Raw genomic sequence first — 26196 nt, 5'->3', positions numbered from 1 at the left:
TGTTATATTTACAAATTGTTGTAGTCATATAAAGGAATACCAATGATTTAAAACAATGTATTTTACAATAAAAATAAGGTGAAGTGGTTAAAACTTGTAGCTTGTGTAAGTATGGAAATCAGTGATATGAGTTTGGCATTTACTGTTTTGACCTTTTTCAACCTAAAATATGACAAGGAAGAATTTGCCAGAAAATAATGTAACTCAACTGTAAAAACTGAATTTAGGCAGCTATGATGATCATTAAGATTTTTGTTTTTTGTTTGGAAAACGATAAATTGCCGGTATTATGTAATGGCAGTTTATGAGAAGGCAAATTTACTTTAGAAACGATTAAATTGTACTGTACTGAATAACGTCCATTGGATATTTTAGCGTATGAAAATAATATTTGACTAATTAATCCGGTTTCAATGGGAATATATCGCAAACATACGAATTTTCTTGATAAGATTGTGCAAAAAGTATAATTTATTTAAAAAATATCTTAGTCAAGATGTAAAATTATGACATTTGTTGAGATCAATAAATTCTATATGGAGAGCCTTTGGAAGCATAGAATGCAACCAAGCAAAATAATCGGTTTTTGAGTCATGTTGTTCAATAGAGGCAATGGAATGTGCAACACCTCATGCTCCCCCAATCACCGGCTTAAACGGAACTCTATTACATAGATATTGAATGGATTTAAGGGTCCAAAAAGACCATAAAATATAACAACACTAAATCGAAGTATGGGAAAACTTTTAACGGCGTGCCACACTGCACTTCAAAATTGCCGTTGTGATAGTTGATAAATTCTATATGATTTAATCAGCGACTTTTAAAACATTAAATTTATATGGTTCTTGTTTAAGACAACTTGAAGTTATAATTACCAAAAATATCTTGATCGGTACTTTATACAAAACGTATCTCGCCATTTGACCTTAACGTTCCTGTGATTACTGTGTTTACTAAGCATCCGAATCGTGTTCGTAACAAAGGATATCACCATGTCGTGATGTGTGTCTAGTTATATCTAAAATCACTGTGTCCTATTTAAAATACATTATCAGTAAATCTGCTACGTCATTCGCCAACATGTTAAAAAAAAACAGAACAAAAGAATACCTAGAGAAGAAGAAAATTAAACTTACATACTTCCCATTCAGTGCTGTTCTAATTAAAGAGTCATATAAACTAAAAGCGGCAAGTATCAGAGAGTATTAGGCGTAATTGATATTTGTTATCACCACTGCTTTATATCAGTAATAGAATCTCTACCACGATGCCAATAAAACTTTTTCCCTGCTTATTGCGAAACAACACCGTTCTCTTTTATAGAAATGGATTCAAGTTTACGAAGTGTGATATTTGTTTGCAAGTATTAACTTCATTAGTATTGATTGCTTTTATTAATCTGGGGCCGTATTCATAAGCATCTTAAGTATAAGTTTTGACTTAAGTCGAAGATTTTAAATATCACTATATCAGCATTTTCCTTAAACAATGTACTTGTTTCGTAAAATTTACTTTGCGTCATTTATCAAGATTATATACCTCAAGAAGACATGCGACGTGGTATTCTTAGAGCTCCTCTTGATTTATTTGGTCTTGTAAATTGTTAATTGGAAGAAGATTATTATGCAATTATATCACACGTATAAGCGATCTGAAAAAAAGTATTGTAACATCCTTTTAAAACCAGTACGTGTTTTCTAAAGGCAATATTGATAGTGTTTTTCACGCGCATTTGAGAATTACAGCTCAGACTTGATTCACACCTCGTAGTAGTCAGTCATAAGCTAGAATTGTTCTAAGTTAATCGTGTTTTTAAACTATTGTTCAAGGAGTTATAAATTGTAAGAGGAAAAAAGCTGACAGACAATCAAATACGAAATGATAGGCGATTTCCGGTCAATTCAGTTATACTAGTAATTGTTTTCTAAGACATGGTTCTTCGTAAAAGTTGGAATTCTAGTCAAAGGGATATTTGACATTGTCTTTTAGTTTGGTTTGGATTTAACGCCGTTTTTCAACATTAGTTTGGTTATGTGACGGCGGACAGTTAACCTAGCCAGTGTTCCTGAATTCTCTACCAGTCAAAATCTGTTCTCCGCAAGTAACTGCCAATTCCCCAAATGAATCAAGTAGAGGACGAATGATGTCAGACACAATGTATTTTATCAAGTCGTCACGGAAATCATTCCCACCGCCCAAGGATCGAACTCACGATCCGGCGCTCTATGAATGTGCGTTTTCCCTATTGAGCTAAGCGGATGCGCTGTATTTGACATTGGGAATTATTGATAAATTCAAACCCCCTTGTAGACAGTCATATTGATTTGTTATCGTCTTCCGTTACAGTGTAAACACATTTTAACAATATTTAATAAGTGGAGTAGAGTGGAGTGGAGTAGGGTGGGAGTGGGAGTGTGAGTGGGAGTAGAGTAGATGCTAATCACAAGAAACAGACATGTATATAAAGATTAAAATGCATAACAAACATGGAGTACATTGAAAATAAAAAGACATCTCAATTTAATTCGATACACATCAGAAATCAAATGGAATTACTTTATGTAATTGTCATTAAGTTTAAACATAATGATTTATAGCATTGTAACAAACGAGTAGTTTTTAATCCAAGCTGTTTTGTGTTTGCGGTCAACACAAGCAAGAGTTTTATGTACCAAATACGCACACAGATCTGTGTTTAAATGTAGTTTGCTGTATTCAGGCTGTTTAACTTTAGAATGTGCATGTTCATTTCACGAATAAAGTTGGGATATAAATAACGCGCGATTTTAGAGTCGCTGATTTAATCGCTGTATTGATGGAGTTAATATAATAATTATTTGATTAAGGATTAATCGTTTTTTTATGAATTACATTGTTTTGGGATTAACGCCCTTTTCAATAGTACTTGAGTTATGTAACGGCGGGCAGAGAACCTAGCCAGTGTTTCTGGATTCTGTAACAGTATAAACATGTTCCCCCGCAAGTAACTGCCAACTTCCCCACATGAATTGGAGGTGGAGGAAGAATGATTTCAAACAAAATGTCTTTTATCAAATGGTCACGGAGAACATACGCCCTGCCCAAGGATCGAATTTGATTTTTTTTTACTGGTAATTGAAAAACAACGCGAATTTGAATATTATTCCGTTTTAATCAAAACTGAATTGTTTGGTGCTTCTATCGTTAAATAGCTCAAAGCAACACAATTAATATAACCTAAATGTATAGAACTCCATGGAAACATCTCTTAAACATAACAATACAATATACTTGAAGATCAGGTAGATTATAAATTGTTTAAATCAATTAAGTTTAATACGATTGTCTGCTGACAATGCCACAACCGCAGAATCGAGCATAAAGTTAATAAATATTCTGGAAAGTGGTGTCGTTTGGAAGTTTTGCTAAATAAATAACAGAACTGATTAAAAAGTTTTTAATTCCTAAATAGTTGAAATGGTTGTCGTATCGTGACTGTCGTATAAAGCGGTTTTCATTGAATCATCACGATTGCTGACAATTCATTATAAATTCGATAAATCAGCACTTAAAGTTTAGGTTAATTCCCCGACACCTAATAATATAGTCAATGTCGTTCGCCTCCTACTTTCTGAATTTTGGAACCGTTTAAATTGTATAAATCTGAAAATTAAAAAAAATCGTCAACCTCGTCTCATAATTAATATATGTTTCATTAAAGAGCGTTTCGCATTACAGTAAAAAAAAAGAGAATAAAATGAACGGTTGACAAAGACACTTTAGTACACGAAAAGAAGTTTAAAAAAAAAAAAAACAGAATGCAATGATCAATAACTGCTATGAAATATTTTGATATATAACAGAATATTACACAAATCCAAAGTCCGTTTAATAAAATTTATTAAAATGGAAGTCCACCCCCTTTCCCCACAAAAAAGCAACAAAACAACAACAATAACAAAAACTAAAAAAAAAAAAAAAAGCCAACCCCCTCCACGCAAGAAAACCTAACAAAAACATAACAAAAAAGAAAAAAAAAAACAAAAAACAACTTAGAGTGCATTTAGTGCTTTTTTTTATCAAAACTTAATATCTTTTACATTACACCTGATACAAACAATTACTGTGATACGAGTCATTAAGTGAGAATCTGCTGTATTCATTTTATTAATGACGCTGTAATGAAACAATGCTGCATTCTTAATATACACTCAGATATTCACGGCAGCTGACGATAACTGTTTGTCGCTATTTTAATCAAAAGAGGACACTGATTGTCATCTAATATGATCTAAAAGTATCTCATTCAGATATATTAATACGGTCAAGCATGATGCAATCCTTTGCAATTAACAGGATGTAGGTGCTTAATTCAGTTTAGTTCATGAAAAACATTCATATAATTCTCACAGGCAACTGAATAAACTTCATTTAATATATGAAATGCATACTTACTCTCAGAAATAAAAAAGTTTTAAGGGGAGAGTATTATCAAAGATATGGAAATAAATATGGAAATAAACAAACAAAACCATGAATGTCCTGTATCATTTTACTGGCTAAGATCTTACACCAGATGGCATTATTTCCAAACAGACATTATTTCATTAAAACACACACACACACACTGACACTTTTTGATATGAATCAAGTACAACTTTAACAGGTGCAGTGATCTGACGTAGTTAACCGAGTTTCGAACTTTATTTAGATTAATAAAGACAAATATTTAAAACTTCTCATGAAGATAAATTAGAAAAGATAGCTTCAAGACAGTAAGCAAGGATTTCCTATATGTAACTAAGTGATTAATATCAAAGTTAATAAAGCTTCAGTTCTGACTTAGATCTTACAAAGAAACTTTCATGTGGATCACATGGGAAATGTGTCGTTTAGAGAGCAACCAAGGTTTTTGTCTTGATTTGCCCAAGTAAATTATCGTTACTGCAGCTTTTAACATGACCTAAATTTTATAGAGATGAAATGGAAAGCGTGGCTACGTCCATGAACAGGCTCAATCAAACCGAGCCTGCAACATTTTCGTTTTTGTTGTGTTGAGCGACCTGTGGAGTTTCCACTTTTTCTATTTTACACGGTTTTTGTATGATTTGGCCTAATGACCTACTTTTAAAGTTTCATTAATGAACTTAATTTCAAAGAGGCAAAGATTCTGAAAAAGTTTTTTTTTTGAAAATCAGGTAGATAATTTGAACTATGGAATGATAACAAGGTTTACCTTTGATTTATTCTAGTGACTGTTTCAAACATAATTATATTAAAAGTAACATTCTGACAAGTTTCGTAATTGAAATTATGACCTCTACAGTTATAACAGTACGACGCACGATGGATAACGAGACACAGACCTACCTCAAAAGCTGACCTCTTTGGTGAGCGTAAGATATTACTATTCCGCATTGTTATAGGGAAAAGTCCTCAAGATAAATGAGGTTGAGACTAGTGAGTATATGCCTTGTACCGATATATTCAAATATACAGTTATATAAATCAAGTAATTGTTATGTTCAAAACTCTAAAGTCTGCATGTCTTTTTACCACTATGCTGAAACCCTAATGGGGTTTTATGTAAATCTTGTCTGAGAATATCCATGTACTTCCTGGAAAATACAATTCTTTTGTCCGATGTATGTTTTCTCCTTGTCTTCTAATAAAATTTAGCTAAAACAAGATCCAAAAGAGGATTACTTGGACAAACAAAATGACAAAATAAGACCAAACACAACATACTTAAGATATTATGAACGTAGTTGCATAAGGTTAAAAGTTTGTATCATTCCCAACAAATCGTTTGCTTATTTAGTTACTATTTTGAAAGAGTAAATATTCTTTATAAATTTGTACAAACACATACTAAAGTAGTGTGAAAATAATGGAAGATAATAATTAAAAATCAACCTGGTTTGGTTTGACTGTAGGACCGATACTGGCGAGGTTGTCTTTTCTGGAAGGAGCGAGTGCAGACCTTTTAGCTACATTGGCGACACCTAAAGCATCTCATAAATTTTCAGTGCCTGAACCGGGATTCAAAGCCCGGACCTCTGGAGTGGCAGTCAAGCCTGTTACTACTAAGTCGCCATGTCAACAAATTAAATATATTGCTATTTTTTTTAGTTCTATATCATTGCTGTTCTTTAATTTGTTTAAGATTAATCTCGTTGATTACATTTTTGCACAAAGTTGCTGATATTTTATCCGAAACATTATTATCTTTAGACATTCCTTTTGCTTTTTTGATCCTTATTAGCTAAAAACGTATAAAAATGGAATTGATTGTTGTACTATTTGAAGCTTATTTGTAAATATTTATGGCTGGTGTTTGCAGCATTTGCATTTCTTGTAAGATGTTTTTAGTATTATAACACAGTTGATCGACATGTACAAGACTATTTCAATGTATAGAAATGAGCTTCATATTGGATGGGGTATAGTTATTCCGCCAAAATTATCATTTTGTACTTCATATGGAGAATGATGCCGTAGTTTGTTTATTTACAAAAGTACTCTGACTGATTTTGAATATATGTCAATTGATACATGTTATTTGTATATACGTATGTAATAGTAATATTTAAAAATGACAACAAAATGTCCTTTGAACCAAAAAATTAAATTTATATTTTACGGATTTGAAAATTCACCCGCCCCTGAAACATCTGAACGAAACAATATGGCAGCCATACTGAAATCAACTCCGACAATGTTTCTTGACTTCCTGATATTCTTGTAAAAATAGCAATGAAATAAACTCTTACCTGCGTAAAAATAAAAAACCATCCTCTTCAATAAACCAGAACATGCTTTATTTCCATATTATGAAACATTTGACTCAGACTACTACATGTCCAAAGCGCTGAAAATTTCACTTAATAGTATTTTAAAGATTTTAAAATCACCAAATTTACACTGATCCAAGAATTATAATTAACTGATCCAAGAATAACAATTAACACAAATAGTTTTGCTAATACTTAATAAAATGTGCATGTCTTAAATTAGACATAAATCAAGAATAAGTATCATATATTGTCAAGTGTATTGTAAACCTTTCCAAGAATCGATCCATGTAAACGTTGTGATGTCATGATGAACGTTTCACAATGACGTCATTCAATGCTATTGTCTGTGTGATAAAATTAGAGACAACCATATTCAAGGAAATTTGTTGAGATTACAGAATGTATTTAGAAAAAATGTTGTGCAACATCGAAACTGGACTCTCTCTATAATAAAATTCAATCTGGAAGGAAACTGATGTAAAAACTAGTCTGTCAATATGGGAGGAGCTTAATTTTGATATCAGGGCAATGACCTGATAATAAAATAAAATATATAAGACAAGTGATATCAGGCACTTTGCATAGTAGTTGCATGATAAAATCTTCTATCCTGTCACTTGCAGTATTTTCGACCCGATATCAGGGTGCCGTATATCTTACTTGATATACCGTCAGTTGACGCGTGACCAGTGATATACTGTCAGTTGATCATGTGACCTTATGATCGATATTGTTGTCATAAAAAAAATGCATTGAAACCATCACCATTGTGTTGGAAATGTCCGAACTAAGACAATGAGCGGTCAAATAATGAGCTTTTATTCAAAAACGAAGAAGTTATTGCGATTTTTAATTGCAACCACATTACTGTGTCGGTGATTACGTCATTATATGTGACGTCATTACGAATATGACGTCATTAAAACAGTTGTCGCACACTTATTTTTTAAAAAAAATAAATTGCCAAATATCGGAAAATGAAGTAATGACAAGATAAATAGAATAATAGGTTAGTGCCTGAGATGGAGAAAATTAATCTGGCTCGGCTCCGGACGTTATCCGGTTCGCCTTCGGCTCACCCGATAACCTCCTCCACCTCGCCAGATAAACTTTTCCATCTAAGGCACTAACCTATTATTCTCTATATAACCGCAGTAATACGCTATCGGCCAAGTTTAATTTCAGTTAACAATACGAACGTTTCATCTAACAGTCATGCGCCATCTAGCATAAAAGTGACGTCACAATAAAATCTAGAAATATGTACCAAACATTTTAACCCATTTAAGATTTTGTTTTTTATAAACAAAGAAGGATTGACACGTTTCGCAAAATGACATACTTTTGGCTATTCCGGTTTACGCTCTCGTATTTAAAACCGCATTTTATTCCGGATTAGTATCCCTTCCTGGTGTAATTCGAACGTGTTAGAAGGATATAATTTTCATTGACAAAACCTTTGTAGTATATGTTTACAAATCAGGTTTTAAAATGTATTTAAATTGACCACGAAAAATAAAGTAAAAACGTCATAAACACGTCATCATGCCTACCTCTTGACCTCTTGATTTAACAAATTATCATATAACAGATATACAACAAGGTACAAATTTCAGATTTTTGTATGTACACAGCAGCCATAATATATTCAAAAAATACAAATATATACATTTTCCAAAATAAAATACGTCTGCATTAACTAGCTTAGAAGTATATGTACAAATAACAACCTTCTTACAACCTTCTTAAGTGTCTTTTAAAATCACTAAATCACCAAATCAACATTCTCTATATACTTGTATTATAAAAGTTGTCATTCGTCATTTATCAAGATTACTTATACCTAAAAAGGCATAAGACGCCGAGAGCTTGGAAATCCTCTTGATGTATATGATCTTATATATTATTAATAGAGGCGAAGTAAATTATTGCACAAATGTACCAATAGTATAACCGATCCGAATACAAATATTGTAATGTAATATATCAAATAGCGGCCAAGAAATGTTTTATCAAATTATAAACTGAAATTGAATTAGTTAAAGATGTCCGCACTAAAAAAAACAACAGTATTTTGGTATCTACAGGAGTGAGGCAGTCTGATAAAAAGAATATTAAGATTCAGTTTATATATATAAGCACTTGCATAAAATGAACAGGCCTTGAACTTTGAAGATATTCTTTCAGCGTAATTTGAAAAATACATACTAATTGCAACCTCAAATGTTACGTACCTTTATCGTCTTGTTTGTATTTTGACAATACGTTGTATGCACCATTTACTGGTAATTGAAGAACAACGGGATTTTGAATGTCGGTGATTAAGACTGAAACTCTATACCATTCCTTTCCATCAATGATAAGCAGTTAAGTGCTTCTGTCCACAAAAAGCGGAAACCAACAAAATTGATATGATTTAAATGTATTGAATTCCATGGAAACAACGTTTAAACACGACAATATATATATACTTTTAGATCAGGTTGCTTATAAATTGTTTAAAATCATTTAATCTTCATGTAATTTTCTGCTAATAATGTCCCTTTAGCAGACTTAAGAACTGGTCCCATAAAAAGCTGCGACTGTCAGTCTCTAAAAACTTACTGACGTCGTTTGGATTTTGCTGACTGATTAAAAGAGTGTTTATTGCGCAGAATAGCTGATTCAGCATTAGCTTTCGTATTGTGACTATAGAATAAAGTAATTTTCATTGCATCATTATGGTGTGTTGACAATTCATTGCAAATGCGATAAATCAGCAGTAGTAGGTCGAATGGATACCCCAATTAAGAAGTAATTAACCCCTATTGCTTTTGGTCTATTTTCAGTTGATCATTACTGCACTTAAAATATAGATATCAGCAAATACGTTATTTAGGTTACTCAGACAATTCAAATTAATATGGCCACAATTTTCCAGGTGACTACTTTAAAATATGGAACGGTATAGCTATACAAATGGACAAAGCTGTAACATTAATCAGCTGATATTAACATAAATATATTACGGAGGATTTTGCTATCCACCTTTTCAAATGACCTCAATAAGTAGGTTACTTCTACAGCTATTTATAAGCTACAACTGTTATTATTCATCATTAAAAACAAATCAATTAATATTTATTTAAAGAAGGTATATTCTAAGGGAATGAAGAGCTTTGTTATTCAGACAGTTATTATAACATTACCGTCATTTTCAAAATTGCTATCTGCAATATGTTCACAGACATATATATGGATAAGATGCAGCTGTCTAAAATTTCATTCTTGCAACAGATGTAATCTGATTTTGTATGATGTTTTTTGTTGAAAACCACTTAAACACTATGTTTCAAGAGCTATTTCTTTTGTTTTAATCAAGATGTCGCCATTTTCAAAAAGCATTTCTGAAAAGTCGTTTTAACAATATAACTTAAATGTTGCTTTTATTTCTTTTATATCTAATTAATTTCTCTCAGTTGTTTTATCAAAAGGAACAGAGACGAACATTCCGACACTAATTGATAAAGATCAAGTTTAAAATATGGCAGCTAGAGTGTTAACAATTTCTTTTCTAGGGTTTGGCCTAGTGATCTAGAAATACCTCAGTTTCAGTTCATAGCTGACTCAGATTTCATAGAGGGAATCATTCTCACAAAGTGTTATGAAGATCAGGTAGAACATATGACCTCTAGAATTACGTTGGTGGTTTTGCCACTGACCGTTCCAAGGCGCTGCCCCACTGTGTTCCTGTATTTGTTTGTTTTGTCCTTGTGTGTTTATTTTGTGTGTGTGTGTGTGTGTATTGTGCGAGTGTTGTTCGTGTGTGTCTTTGGGAAGGCTGCGTTTTTGGAACGTGGCTTTCCCTGTTGGGTATTCTTTCTTGTTTTTTTTTACAATATTTGATCCGATATGTGTCTCCAGATGACCAAGTTTCATCCTCCTTCGTGATCTTATTTAAGAAAAATTATGTTAAGTTAGTATTTAAATATTCTAAGCAATTTTTTGTTAAGATTGAACCAAAATTGTGACCTCTAGAATTGTTACAGTAATATAATTGAAGACGGACGACGACAGACACAGTTTACACAATAGCTTACATTGGGCACATTGTTTTTCTGAGACCAAAATGCAGCATTGTATTAAGAAAAAAATGTCTCTTGATCCCACCGCCTAATATACTGATAAATTCAAATTTTCAGTTTTTCTTAAATTGCGGCATTTCAGTGTCCACATACTTACACTATCATGTTTATTTTATACATAGATTTATTTGCATATATACTTCATATTTTATCACAACATTTCAAACATATGACATAAAGTATCACAGTAAAATGTATCACAGAGTTCCTTGAGCACATTTACTAGCACATAACTTATCGGTATTACTGTCTGTAATAACTATTTTAAGAATCATAGGTAGCTTACAGATACCTTTGCTTGTATAAAACCTAACCCACTTTAGTCAGATTTGGAAAGAAAAAAAGAAGTGTACTGATGAAGATGTATTTATATAGGATAACCCATAAAAGTCTTTGATATATTTTAAATGCTTTGTAATAAAAAATGATCTAAACAATCACAAATTAATGATCGGTCATAAAAATTGACCAAATCTAGAATACTAGAGCTTATCATACAATACTGTGTTGTATTTAAAAGATTATAAATTTACGATGGCCTAGCTATAAAACACAAAAAAAGATATTCAAGTCTTAGTAGAGTATTTTCCTAGAAAATGTTTTGTTTTACTTCCTTTTTAAAATATATTTACTTCTATCTTTAATATTCCCAGGAAGAGAATTCCAGACCAGAGTACAATTATGATAAAATGTGTTACTATCCATGTTATTGAAAATTTTCTGAACATAGAAATATTTACTACTACTTCTACTTCCATAATTTTTCCTGTAGATACCTTATGGGAAATGGTCATAGAAAATTTTATGAGCGTGATTTAGCCCTAGTTGTTTAACTCTATCATCTACACGAAATATTCCCAAATCTACAAAATCTATGTTCTAGGGGAATAGTCATATATAAATCTTAGAACTTTATTCTGACAGATTTGTAGCCTTGTTTTAGCCATACTGTAAGACCATTATACCATGAAGAATACGTGCACTATTAAAGAATTACATTCCAGTTTTACGTAGATTTTTATCAAGAACGTTTTTTCTGTCTAAACAAAAATTTCAATCTCGAATTGACCTTATTGACTATATCATTGACTGTCGACTTTCCTCTGACAGATCATTATCTACGACCAGGCCCAAATACTTTACTTTCTTCTGTAAATAATTAAATTACCATTACATGTGACAGTAAATGAATTGACTTTCTTCAGTTTCCTTTTAGTTGCATATGTACATTTGAACCCCTGGACTGAAAAACCTAATGTGTTTAAATGTAGCTGTTGTCTGATAATGTTACTGTAGCTACAGGAAAATCCCACTTATTTTTTTGTTATTGAAAAACAATTCTTCCGTGCGATTTATATTTTCTCAGTCTTTGTTTCCTAATGCATTAAAGCTACGAGGATCCAAAAGAGGATTACTTGGACAAACAAAATGACAAAGTAAGACCAAACACAATATACTTAAGATATTATGAAAATCCTTACATTACGTCAGATTTTGGAATATTCCCAACAAACCCCTTTGCTTAGACAAATGCACATCCTAACCTAAACTGCAGTTTTTGATAAAAATAAACAGCCAATATCATTTTATGACAGTTTTTCTGATAACATAAATTATGTAGTTAATAAATTGTGTATATGTCTATAAATTTTTGGTGATTTTTACTGTTATTTAACGATATTTTTCTACATTTATACAACAGACATATGAAAGTATTATTCATGTGAAAGAAAAGACAAAGAGGAAAATGATTAAAAATGTTCCTGGTTCAGTTTGAACCGACAATTGAATTTAAGTAAAGTTACAGAAAAAGTCCGGCGTCGTTACAACTGGGCCATATCTATAAGAGTTTAAATGTGTATGGCAATAAGACTATTTCACTTGAGATTTGCATAACAAATATTTGTAAATAATAATGTCATGTAAATTTCTTCACAAACAGACACTTACGGTATTAATGGATCGCGATAATTTTATTTTAACAGTACTTGGTAAAATCCAAAAACAGGTAAAGCAGGTATATTATTCGATAAATGGTGTTAATTTGTATAATGAAGTATACTTAAGTTTAAATACGAAGTGTTATACCAAAACAGATTTGTAGTCTAGTGGATTGTGTGTCGGACTTCTATTCTTTTTATGTTTGTATGGTGTATGATCGAGTCCTTTTTTAAATGATTTCTACTTAATATTCTATTTCTGCAGGCATTTTTTTCTTTCATTCTTTTTTTATTTATTTGCTTATTATTTCATTTTCATGTCATGACATATGTGTACAGAAGTTCATTAAAACGCACTGTCGGTATCTGAGTACTCATCCGGCTCGTTAGCAGTGTCTGTAGCCACTGACCTCAATGATGAAATGCTGACATGAGTCGTTATGAATACATATAACTGATATGTTTTAAACATATAACATTTTATTAACCTTCATAATGTCTTTAACGAACGAAACTTTGGTTTCATTTTCCTTGCAAAAGTTTTCTTTCTTCATTTAGCAATGTTAATATATTCAATGTCTATTCTAATAGGAGATCCGCTGCAAAATGTCAATCAGTATTCCTTATCCGGGTAAAAACATGAAAGAAAAATAAAAAAGTAGCTCGTCCTGTATTCGAACCTGCACCGTAAGCTTACAAATCATACATGTTAACCACTACACCACGCCGCTTCTTACATAGGTTTTGCGATATAAGATATTTGTCATGTAATGTGTCTACCTGATTCCCTAATTCATTGTTATGGGTTAATCCGGTATTAGTAAATAAAGGCCACAGTTATCGCGTTTTGTTAATAGAAACGGGGAAAACGTCAATACAATGGACTTAAGTACATAATCAAATAGCAAATAGATAATAACTATTATTCAATGAAATGGAGTTAAGTACATAATCTAATAGCAAATAGGTGTTTAATGAAAGCAAGGAATGAACGCCTCCAGTTTAAATGTTATTACCATTCAATAATAGCACACTTTGGTGTGAAAATTGCTGTGGAACAAAGTTCATAGTAAATATTTAGGTAGCAAGTAAGTAATAGATTGACATGTAGATTTAGCTTTGATATGTAAATGTTTCTTAAAAAATCCGTTTCGTCTCTGGAGTTGATTCCAGAATATATTAAAGGTGACAATTTGTTTATGATTATGTATCTGCATATAGAATTTACGTGTGTGTATTTTTGTATTACTACATACTAACATTTGTTTCAGCTTTAATTGACACACTAACACAACCTTTGATTACTCAAGTTTGAACAGTAAGTTTCACTTTCATTTTGTTGACCTATAAATTACTATTATACGTGTAAAATGTCACAACAAAGGAACACCTAGTCTTGTGTAAGACACAAATTGCACACATGAAAGGCACAAAATATAACGCACTTGTTAAAACAACGACTTGTGTCTAACACGTCGAGCAAAACAATAAACTCATATAACTTTTCGTGTATTACCTTGGGTTTAAAACGTAGGAGCTATTCTATATATTTTAACATATGGAGGGGCAGCTGGGGTCGTCTTCCACCATCAGAAGCTGGGAAGTCGCCATATGACCTATAATTGTGTCAGTGCGACGTTTTCACCAACAACAAGTTTTCACCTTTTTCTGGCATGACGGGACCAGGGAGCGAACCAGCGACCTCCCATATTGGTAGCTGGCACTATACCACTAGGCCAACGAGTCGATCTTAAATGTTGAAGTTTTGTTTTATGCAAATCAAATGATAACGCACGATTTATAACTCTATAGCAGTACCAGTAAGCTAATATTTAATAGTGTTTGGTCAACAAAGACACATATCGTAATAAGTACTGTGAAAGTGTTACTTTACATATTTGTAATGCCGATACACTTGCAAAAACACATTAGAGAAAGGAGGAAGGTAAGAACATCAACAATGAAAGGTAAATGTAATAGGCAAGTTAAACTAATATATTCATATTGTGTGAGATAAATGTCTGTTTTATCGTTTACAGCATTTTCATGACATGAAAAATTAAAATGATTCACTACTGGACTGCGGATACACGCCATGTACCGGGATAATCCTAACTCTGTTCAGCGACCCTAACTCAGTGCCAACATGGCTGACAGAAAGACGATGTATGTAGTTAATTTCCTTGTCGTTTTTTCATGTTTTTATGTGAGTATGCAATGTTAGCGTAAAACTTTTGATAGTCATAATATCCTGTATTGATAAAATGTTTTGTGTACTAAATATTTCAATCGAAATGTCACATTATGTGGCTGGAATTCATTAAAATGTACTCAAAAAAGTCTTCTAAATGAACATGTTTTATGTTTCTAACTGTTTTTAAGTACCAGAAATTGCAGTAAGACCTTCCATAAATATCTCTTTGACAATGTTTAACAGTATCAAAGTTTGAAATTGATTTTTATAGCTTAAAAATTGTATTGATTATGAGGTGGGTTTAAATTTGCGGATAATTCCTAACTGGTATAGGAAACAGTGCTGGATAAATACGAACTTAGAATAGATAAACACCTAACCAAACGAAAACGGCTGTTCGTCTGTGCTTTTTTATGGACTGCTGATGCTCGAATTTCTTTGATCTACCCACCCCTGCAGGGATGTGGGATTCCTATGTCCAACTTATCCGACTCGTGATTTTTTGCCGGCGGACAAGTGCAATTTTCATTCTGTGTGTCCGCGGACATGCATACTTTTTCAGGTATAAAATGAGAAAACATAAAATATCATTCAGACTGTGTGTTGCTTCAAGTGTATGAAGGTGATAAAGATTATGGGTTCTTTGACTAGGTCTCGCGCACACTGTAACTCGGTGACTATGATAAAATATCAGATAAGATTTAGATACAAGAAGATTTATTTAACGTCGGAAAAGTATAAACATATAACACTAACTTAAAGCTATTTCCCGACAAACACATGTAAATAAGCTCAACATAAGTAAAACAGCTGTAATAAAATGCAAATATGTTAAAGCACATTAAAGCAAATAAAGCATCTGGCTCTAAGTAGATAAGACACAAATCACAAATTATCACAAACATGTTACAGCGCATTAAAACAAAATAGCACATATGTACTAGCAAATAAAAGGAAAAAGTAATTTACCACATACAGATTTAGCACATTTAAAGCAACATAAAAAAAATTAGCTGACACTACACAAAAATAAAAAGAGTCACATTTTACAACATGCATTTAAAAAAAAACATAAAAGAAGAAATCATATACGTGCTAAAGGGAACATAAGAACTACTTAAAGTAGCTGAAGAAAAATATTTGCATCATCAGCATATAGCATTCTGTAACTAAAACTAAAAAAGGAAAACAAGGGTTACACACAGAGAACTAAAGGACATTTAAAGACATCAGAAACGTAAACAACTTAAAAAAAGTATTATGACAAGTTTGTAAGTAGAATTCCAACTGCTGAGACAATAAGTCACTGTCAAAGGAAATATTTGACCCAGTAGTCAGCCAAATTAAAATCAAAAGAACACAGAGATCGCATGTATGACTAAAACAAGTCGGAACGTTTTAAGAGTCTTTCTCTGAATTCATCTGGCTTTGCATCATTGCGTGGGCAGTGTTTCGGGCATGACCTCAAAAGATCCTGAACACTGCTTACGCGATTTCAGACTTTTATAAACGTTAAAAGGCAAATATTTCAACAGCTTATTTTTTTACCACAGTTACTGTGATATGCTTTTCTTTTCATTGTCCTAAATAAAGAACTCGATCTCCAGTCTATTTGCGCTTTCATGAAGGTTTAATATTACAAATCAGAGCAAATGAAATTTGACTATGGACAAGTGGATTTTTAAGTGTCCGTGGATAAGTGAAAAATGTAAGGATACCCACACCCCTGTCCCGTCAATCCATGCATCACTCCCCCAACCCCACCCACCACATACACACACACTTTTCTTCCCTATTCACCCTCTGAAAAATATCATTTTTAATAATTAATCATAAATCTAATCCCATTTAAATAATATCAAAAATATTCTATTAGCACCTCTATAAAAATCTCTTACACTATACGATATACAAGATTTGAAACAAACACAATTCTTCTGAAACAGTGAACAGTGTGTGTGTGTGTGTGTGTGTGTGTGTGTGTGTGTGAGAGAGAGAGAGAGAGAGAGAGAGAGAGAGAGGGTTGGGGACTACAGAACTTCGAACATCGGTGGTATTAAATAATTTCTTATGTAAATATAATAATTTTGACTTTTATACCGAGTTATTTTTTAGGGTTTATCCAGATTTTTCCAAACATTGCTATTTGCATAATATTAAAATTATGAAAAAATATTTGACTGTAGTGGGCATACATATAACATCTTGTAAAATTAATGACAAAGTTTGAAGACATAGCTTATAAAGTAATGTTTACAATAATCAGACCATGTACATGTCAACTCATTCATTTCTATAGAATACTAGTCAGTTAGGTGTTTATACGTCACACAATTTCGTGTAAGTTAGGTTTTTATCCATTCCTCATGTAAACTGAGTTCGGTTTTTATCAAATCACAGTTAGGTTTTTATCCCTTTTCTCGCTGTCAGGACATTTGAACATGTATTGTGTCAACATGTAGTGGGTTAACAACATAGTATAAACGGGCCTATAAAGCAGTATATCTTTGCTTTCAAACAACAAAATAGTCGAGGCATCAAAAGCATAGAAGTATTTTTAAAGATTTTTTGTAAAAGTTTTCATTGAAAAAGTTGCCTTGTTCGTCGTTTTTCCACCTGAAAACACAAGGGTTGATATATTTAACATGATACATTTTGAAATAAATATACACTTGATCAATGTATATAGATATAACAACAGAAACATTCCTTTATACATCGTAATTGAACAGAAAACAAAGTTGTATCGGCTTTACATCCGCCATGTTGGCACTGAGTTAGGGTCGTTGAACAGAGTTAAGATTATCCGGGTACATGGCATGGGATATCCGACTGCAAAAAGAAAAAGACATAAAAGTGTTAGTGATTAAGTATATTTCTTGCAGTTTTAAAGTGGATCTTAATTAAATCTTTCACTTTGGTAAGTGGCATTAAAAGTTTGAAGGTTAGGAATGTAGGAATGGTCCATACTGGAAAGTATAATAATGCGGGGCTGTATGGAAATTCTGTTAGTTTTCTCTTTTCACAATGAAATGCTTTAGCTATTAGAGAAGCTAGTAAACATGTTAGGACTACTGACGTCTCCTAGTATTTGTACAGCATTTCCTGGATCATTAGGTGCAATATGGAATGGTATGCCTGATATTAAACCACCAATAACATAGTGAAATAGCGCTTTTGGAAACTACCTGAGTAATTGATCTGTAGAGACATGCACTTAATGACATACAGTAAGCAATTCCCAGATTATTTTTATATTATCTCATTCGATAACTATATCAACACTCCTTTTTTAAGCAAAATGCAACTGAAAATTTGTATCTATTATTTTATTCTTAAGTCACAATACTTTTATAGTTAATGAAAAGCTTGCATGCATTCTTTAATGGTCCTAAACTTTGAAAGGATATATGAACTTTTGTTTTTGAGTAAAACAGAAAGTCACGACCTTCCTTGATCAAAATACAATCATTGCATGAGACCATAGCTTTAGCAATTTCCAATCGATTACCGCTGCCAGTATTACCTCTAAAAGCGGCTATCGCCTCTCAAGGAGTACATTATATTGTATTTATTACAACATTGTCTATAAAGCTCGTTAGTCGTAACAAATCCAGGTTGACACTAACATGTTCGGCAAAGATATGTTCTAGGAATTAAACAGAATGATGATTCATAGATCATAAACAAATCAGGATATATATCTGAAATGTTTACAATGCATGTGCAAGTTTGTCTTATACTATTCTTGTGTTCTCTGTACGTTTGTAAGGCGTATTATAATGATGATTTCTCATTCTTTCGAGGTAAGTTTATAAAGTTTAATGTTCTTATTTGATAATTCACTTATTGCTTTCTTGATCTCACGTGTGTCTGTAATTAAGCATATAAAAAGTGCAGTGCCACATTATATCAAACACTTGCAAATTTTGTATGCTTGGTGCCCTTTTTTTCAGTTAGACAAGTATGCCTTTTAAAAAATGTATAAATAGCGAATCGTTATATTGCGAGGCTCTCGCATGAATGAATTGGCCACAATTCTCTATTACAACGAATCAAATTTCCGCGCAAATTATTAGCTGAAGTGGTTAATGATGGCAGAATATTGTAACAGAATATGATAAAGTTATTTGAAATAATTACTAAGATACATATGCCTGTTAGTTAATTTTTTTTTTTTGCTGGAAGTATCGAAAAGTTATGATTACAGAAACATATCCTTATACAATCAGGAACCTCCGTTGCTGACTTCAAAGCATTTGCCCCTTAGCTCTGTGGGTTCGAAACCTCATGCGTTGAAGACATTAAGCAGGCTTACAGTTCTACCTAAATGCCAATCAATAATGAAATGGTGTCCGGAGGGACAGCTTGGGTCTTCCTCCACAATGAAAATTTTGAAAGTTGCCATATGACCTATTGTTTTCTTTGTGTGGCGTTAAACAAGACAAAACGTCAAAACATACGTTTATTAAATTCACAATGACAATCGTATGCCTTGCATAGTAGTATTAATAAATTGTCGTATGTTATTATTGCGTTCCATAGATCTATTTACAAATTGCTGAATTTTGTGCTGATAAATTGTCAAACAAATTTGTATGATATTAAAGGTATATATTTAAATGCAAACTAATAACGTTAATATGATTCCGATTTCACATAATTATGACGATTCGAATGATACTGTATAGAATCACTTTTGTGAAAGTTTATCTTTCTGGTTGTCATAATTCTTGATCGATTTGTTTCGTTTCTCAAGAGTGTGTTCATTCATGAAAAACCTCTTTAGAAGCTATACTTTAGCAAAAACCAAGATGTAGGTGCTTAAACACCAGTAGTTCTTTTACCATTTGGAAACATTTCATAAGCAACCCCAACTGATAAGTTGTGCGTATATTACACATTAATTAAAACGTTACTTGTAACTTCTTGGAAACACTGTATATAATACGGATTATTTCAAAATCCGCAGTTTATTTCGTCAGAAACACGCATCAAATGTTTCATCTAATTAACCTGTAAACATCCCGCAAACTTGCATAACTCAAAAGTGTTAATGAAACTATTAATAACTGACAGGTCAAGTGCAATGCCTCACTGTGTAACGTATATGTTTATGTCATACCATGGTGTAAGGTTTGTTTTGGGGGAGGCTGTGGTATTGAAATGCGGCTATTTCTATCGAATATTAATCTCTATTTCCATTACAAGTTAAAGTGTTTGTGTCGATCAAAGGGCAATTTGCACGTGAATGACATTTTCAGATCAGATAAAATGCTTCTAATAAACTGATTAGGCAATTATTATTATCAAAAGATAATAGGTAAAGGTAAATTTCTCGGAAGTACAGAGCACCAAAAACACAGCCCCAGAGCCAAAAATTTGCATAGTAGGCCCACAACAAAGAGAAGCTGTAATGGAAAAATATTTGAGACGGGTTGCTTCGAACATCCAACAAGTACATATTAATTTATGCTGAATATTGATGGAGGGGAAGGAATTGGTAAGGGGCGAAATGGGGTCGGGGGTGGGTGGGTGGATGGGAAAGGAACTCGAAGGGGAAAGTTGAACAAGGACGAATATACAAGGGAATGTTATGTTCTTTAAAACAGTCGCACTACAACGTAAAACACAATAGCGCAGATAGTCATGTACCAAAGTTAAACACACAACTACCATCAATTGAATAATATAGAAAAACGAACAAGCAACACATAAGAAAACAGTAGGGCACCGTTATAGACTCACAAGCATACAAACGCACCAACACAAGTAGGAAAAAACAATCAAGTGCCGTCTTAGGATTCGGCTGCCAAAACAAAGGGGAGCCACGAAAACTTACTACAAGTAAAGGGGGAGGGGATGCAAAAAGTAGCGTAAATGCAAGGGAAAGGAGAGGGCAATAGGTTGAGTGAGGCGGAGGTAAAACGTTTACAACAAACAAGAAAACATACGCAACAGACAATACAAGACAAACAAAACAACCAGTTGAAAGTAGGGGCACCGCCTTGGAACGGTCAGTAACCCATATAAAGGAAACTGGGGGTTTAAACGCGTTTAGGGCATGCCAACCTCGCACTTACCCTATTTTCAACAAGCTAGACGAGACAATGTTAATAAAATGCCGACAATAAACAACACTATGTACACAAAACAAATTACAAGACGGACAGTTCCAACATCAAACACATACGTTACACATACGAGACGGAGAGAAAGCAAGTTGAAAATAGGGACACCGCCTTGGAACGGTTAGTAACCTATCTAAAGTTTACTGGGGTTGGTATTGTATTATAAAGTTGGGAATAGATCTACGCTTACTTGTATTATTAAGTTGGAAATTCGCTTTCTTAAGGTCGTAAAACTTCACTCATTATGCATGTGCAATCGTCGCTAAAGAAAATATTGTGCAGATTATGGCTTATGATAACTTAGTTGATAAACGAACACAACAACAACATAAACATGAATCTGTTTTGTAAGTATCGCCATCACTGCAAGAAAAAATAAGAAAATGAACATCAAAATTCCGTAAATTGCCATTTAATTATGTTCCCTTAGCTGTCAGAACAATAAGGTAAATGAATAAGACACATTCAATAAAACAGTAAGCAATACGATGGCCCACTTTGGTTTAACCAACAGCTCTCATGAGGTTTCTTAAAATATGTGGGCGAATGTAGTGTCGTAGCTTTTTTGTGTTATTATTTACAATAGAAGTCTGATTGCTTTCCAGACTACTGGTACTGATGATAAATCCGAACAGAAAATGAGGTTTTTTACCTGTAACTTTTTTATTTCTGCAAATTGTAATCAACGGTCGGTATCAAAATAAAGCTTAACCTTTGCTGAAAACTTTACATAATTCAAATTTACATTTAGTAAACAAACTCACACGAAGTGAGGCCCTGAAAGGGGTATGTAAAAAGGGGACTATATGAACGTTGACTGATGATAAATTCGAACACTTTGTCATTTACAAAATTTCCTTTGTATTATTATATTGAAACTTTCCCCAAAAAGCTGCAACAGTCATTCCTGATCACGTAATGAAAAGTTATCAAATGTCAGGCCTTCATGTTTCGACAGTGAGCATGCGCAAAAAAACACCCTCTTCCCCAGTAATTTTGGATAAATATTTTTCAAACAAATTTATGTAAGTCATTTATTTATACAGAATATTTACCAATTTTGTTTTTGTTTACACCAGTTGGTGCTATAAGTGGAAGCTATTAGATGGTGTGTTCAACTTTATAAATAACCAATTGCAATCGAATATTTCCAAGGTGGTCGACTTTATCATCTGTCCGGGTTTATCATCAGTACCAGTATAGGTTTTCATCCATTTATTCGACTATATATCACAACAAATGGTATAGAGTGCAACAAACAAATATAAAGGTTTTGGTAAAATTCTGACAGAGTGCAGGTCAGTATATCATAATATACTAAACAGGCCTCGATAGCCTAGTGGTAGAGCGACCCGGGAGGTCTTGGGTTTGATCACTAGCCGCGTCATACCAAAGACGTAAAAATGGTACTTGTAGCTTCCTCGCTTTGTGCTCAGCGTTAAGAGGATAGTGCAAGACTGGTCCGCCATATGTCAGTATAATGTGACTGGGTGGGGTATCTTGTCACGTGACAACGGAGTGATATATTCCATTGAGACAGCACTGTAATGTTGGGCATTGTGCTCACTGCTACAGTAGACACCGTCGTTTATATGACTGAAAAATTATTGAAAAAGACGTTAAACCCGAACACACACACACGTAATATACTAAATCTCAGTTGAGACACGAGTATATTTAAGATAAATCAAATGCAAATGCAGAGTACCTTTTTTGAAAAAAAAAAACGAAAAAAAAAAAACAAGAAACTCCACCCCCAAAGATATGCATATAGGCTTGTGTACAAACTTCTAGTATTCTCATTAAAAAAAACAACAACAACAAACAAACAGAAAAAGCCGTACTCTGAGCTCAGGTTTTATATGTCGTTTTAGCACTGCAATCGGAACAATGACTTTTATTTCCCGCATTAACTCAGACTTATCTAAATAAATAATGCTATCATTTACGACACGTCATCAGGAACATTCGATATTTTACGGCATGTTCACATGTAAGTTAGATGAGCTGAAAGAAAACTGAAATACACATATATTATTACTTTTCAAGCAATAAAAGTTTGACGGAAAAAAATGCTTTACGTACCTACAGATATGTTTCGAAGTAATAGATTTTAGTTTGTTTTGTAACCCAGATTAACCATGACGGGTATATTTTGCCCGTAACTGGAGACGAAAATCGTTATGCATTTCTAAAATTCTGAGTTTTGCTTACAATGTCATGAGTTACAAACAATTATGAGATAGTAATTCTGACATATATATCAAACATTTTCATCAATCACATTAACATTGCTTTACCAACATTTTCAGTCAGGCTTAGGTACTGTTTTAATAAAGCAAACAAATCTGACAAGAAATGTAATAAAGCGTACAATATCAAAATCACAACAATTCCAAAATGGCCGCAGTCAGTAGTATTTTCTATCGAAATTATGTTATGCCAGTGTATCTATCTGTTATTGGCGGCAGTGTCAATGTAATAAATACCAGAGAAACGAAATTATGACAAAGCTGATAGATAATTATTATCTTTATTATCTTTGTTCTCTCGTTCATCCACATTGTACCCGCCTTTTATGACTATTTCGTTTTGTTATCAAATAGTTTAATCGTCATAAAAGTTAGGCATAAAAAAGGAAAACAACAACAACAACAACAACAACAAAAACCAACAACCAGCACCCCCAAAGAATATCCCGCTGTATTGGTATTTCATTAAATACCATATACTTTTAATTTTACTTTGAATATATCTTTAAATTTATATTTCTGTTCCATGCCGTAGATTTATCACGCCCTTAGTTGAAACAAACGGCATAATGCACCTCCTTACATTTTGGAGATTTATTTATACTGCCATTAAGAGGTACAAGTCTCATGCTTTCATCCAGTGAATATTGTAAAGCATATTTCTTTTGACTGGTCGACATTTTCTGTCGGGCTTCGTTATATTTTCAATTAATCAAATAACTCTGACAAGTGATGAATAAACCGTAAACCAACTCTACCCTAATAATCCCAAAAGGGCAACATTCAATAGTATTTTCTGAAACGGGAAAGTACATTTTAATATCATATCTATAACGTATTGAGCTGAACTGAACGTTAATGTAGAAATCAATATCCGGAAGACAGAAGTATGAAAAAGTACTGATATGTGCTTTTACATCTGTCAGTTTGATCTCTGTTCCATCCAAAAGGGTTTCCACCTAACACATTACAATAAAAATCAAGTCATGTGAGGAAGTCATCCAGCTGGCTTACGGAAGGTCGATCGATTCCCGACGCGGTCATCTTTTTTTTCCTTGATTTGGAACTTTTAAAATATTTTAGAACAAAAAATCATATTCTAATGTTCATAATAAGACCAAACTTCAATTTGAAAGAAAGATTATTTTTTAGCCAAATTTGGAGGCTTGCTGCTTTGACGAAATTTTGTTTTGACTGTATATCTATATCTTATATAGGTTCGGCGATATATGACCATTTTGTGTCGATTCGCCGTAAAACCCAACTCACTTATATAGGTATCGCACAGTAATAAGGCGCTTTGAAATGTAAACATTGAAAACAATAGCATAAATTTAAGTCAAGACACAACGTTTACGCTGCAAAAAGTAATTCCTCGTTGGCCGAGCGGTATTGGTATCCGTCTCATACTTTTTCGTCGATTCCCGAACCCTTAAAAAAGTATTTTGAAAACTGTATTTAATTTCTTTTTTTTCAATACGATTCAACAAAAACAACAACAGTTTGTCAATCTAGTACTAACTTGTTTTCACTAACTTATATATGTCATTAACAGGTAATCATGTTTAAAAATGATTCATCTTAAATATGATCTAATATTTTTTAGACTTTCGTGAATAAATTAGAAATCAGAGAAAAACAAACATACACAAAGTATATAAATTAAGTGCTAAATAAAAAAAGACATATATGACTGATGCAAGGTTCGAACCATCAAAACTGTCATTACAAAACGATTACATGTCTATCCACTCAACCTACTGCGCCATCAAGCCAACTATTGATCTTTCTTTCAATATCTTTTCTTTTTAAAAGAGATTGCTAAGTATTGATTGTTTATTTACATGTTGCTTAAAGTAAAAACGCCATAATACTGTGAAGTACGACCGGGTCAATATAAAAAATAAATATCAGAGAAACAAAGTTATGAAAAAACATATTGTCGAGTCAAAAGCGAGAAAAAAATATATAAATTCACTGATACAAGTATTGACTTTTTTCCCTTTGTTTTCTCGTTAATCCACATGGGTTTCTGTCTTTTATAAATATTTCCGTTTGCTTTCAAATTATCTAATCGTTATAAAGATTAAGCATGAAAATAGCAAGAATAGACCACTGTGTTGGTGCCTCATTGAATATCATATACTTTTAATAGTACTTTACATGCAGAATAACTTCTCGGTTAGGAAAAGACACATTGAATGTTATTAGCTTCAATCCTGCACTGGCCATTGGATGACATAACTTAAAGTCTGAAGTCAAGAGAGATGTCAACAAAGACAATGAATTAAAGCGGCAGATAACCAGAAACAACAGTTTTTATATTTTGTATAAAAGGACTCTTTATGTATCTTGTCATTCATAGTTTTGGACTATGGATGACGTGTCACGAACGCCCTACTACCCACTTACTAGAAATGAGGCTGTCTGCGCTATGTGGCATTTAAAACTTATCACCTCAAGTTGTTAATAAAGAGGAAAATGGGACCGCATATGAAGTTATTTGAAAACACGTAATAAGTTTATTAGTATGTGTTTCCATGGTAACAGAAGCGCACTTTATATTGATTTTATCGAATGCTACCCGAATCAGTTTTAATATTTTGTTATTTAATTCTGATATATTGTCATTTCATTCTATGGATTTGTTCACAAATATGTTTACAAATATGGACTGCTGATATTTCAGCAAGCAATTTTTTCTGCAATTATAATTGATTGTTTTTATTTCAATGACGTTTATATGATCCAGTAACACGAGCATTGTTTTACAAAC

The 26196-nt window shown here is 32.8% G+C and overlaps 2 protein-coding genes across 6 annotated transcripts in view; both read left to right on the top strand.

Annotated features, from left to right (window-relative positions):
• Window positions 1-26196, top strand: part of LOC123552510 (uncharacterized) — a 206793-nt gene that overhangs the window by 57189 nt on the left and 123408 nt on the right. The gene's annotated exons all lie outside the window — the stretch shown is intronic.
• Window positions 1-26196, top strand: part of LOC123552512 (uncharacterized) — an 82523-nt gene that overhangs the window by 13961 nt on the left and 42366 nt on the right. Inside the window, exon 1 of one of the 2 annotated variants that reach the window (XM_045342224.2) lies at window positions 18615-18843. The exons of the other annotated variant lie outside the window; for it this stretch is intronic. Within the exon in view, the coding sequence (XP_045198159.2) occupies window positions 18747-18843 (97 nt within the window). The 5' untranslated portion in view covers window positions 18615-18746. Of the gene's footprint in view, window positions 1-18614; window positions 18844-26196 lie in introns of those variants that run through there. 2 annotated transcript variants of the gene reach the window in all.

The sequence above is a fragment of the Mercenaria mercenaria genome, chromosome 4, assembly GCF_021730395.1.
Source record: "Mercenaria mercenaria strain notata chromosome 4, MADL_Memer_1, whole genome shotgun sequence".
Classification (NCBI taxonomy): Eukaryota; Metazoa; Mollusca; class Bivalvia; order Venerida; family Veneridae; genus Mercenaria; species Mercenaria mercenaria.
The sequence above is the reverse complement of the archived record's forward strand: the minus strand, read 5'-3'. Positions and strand labels throughout refer to the sequence as shown.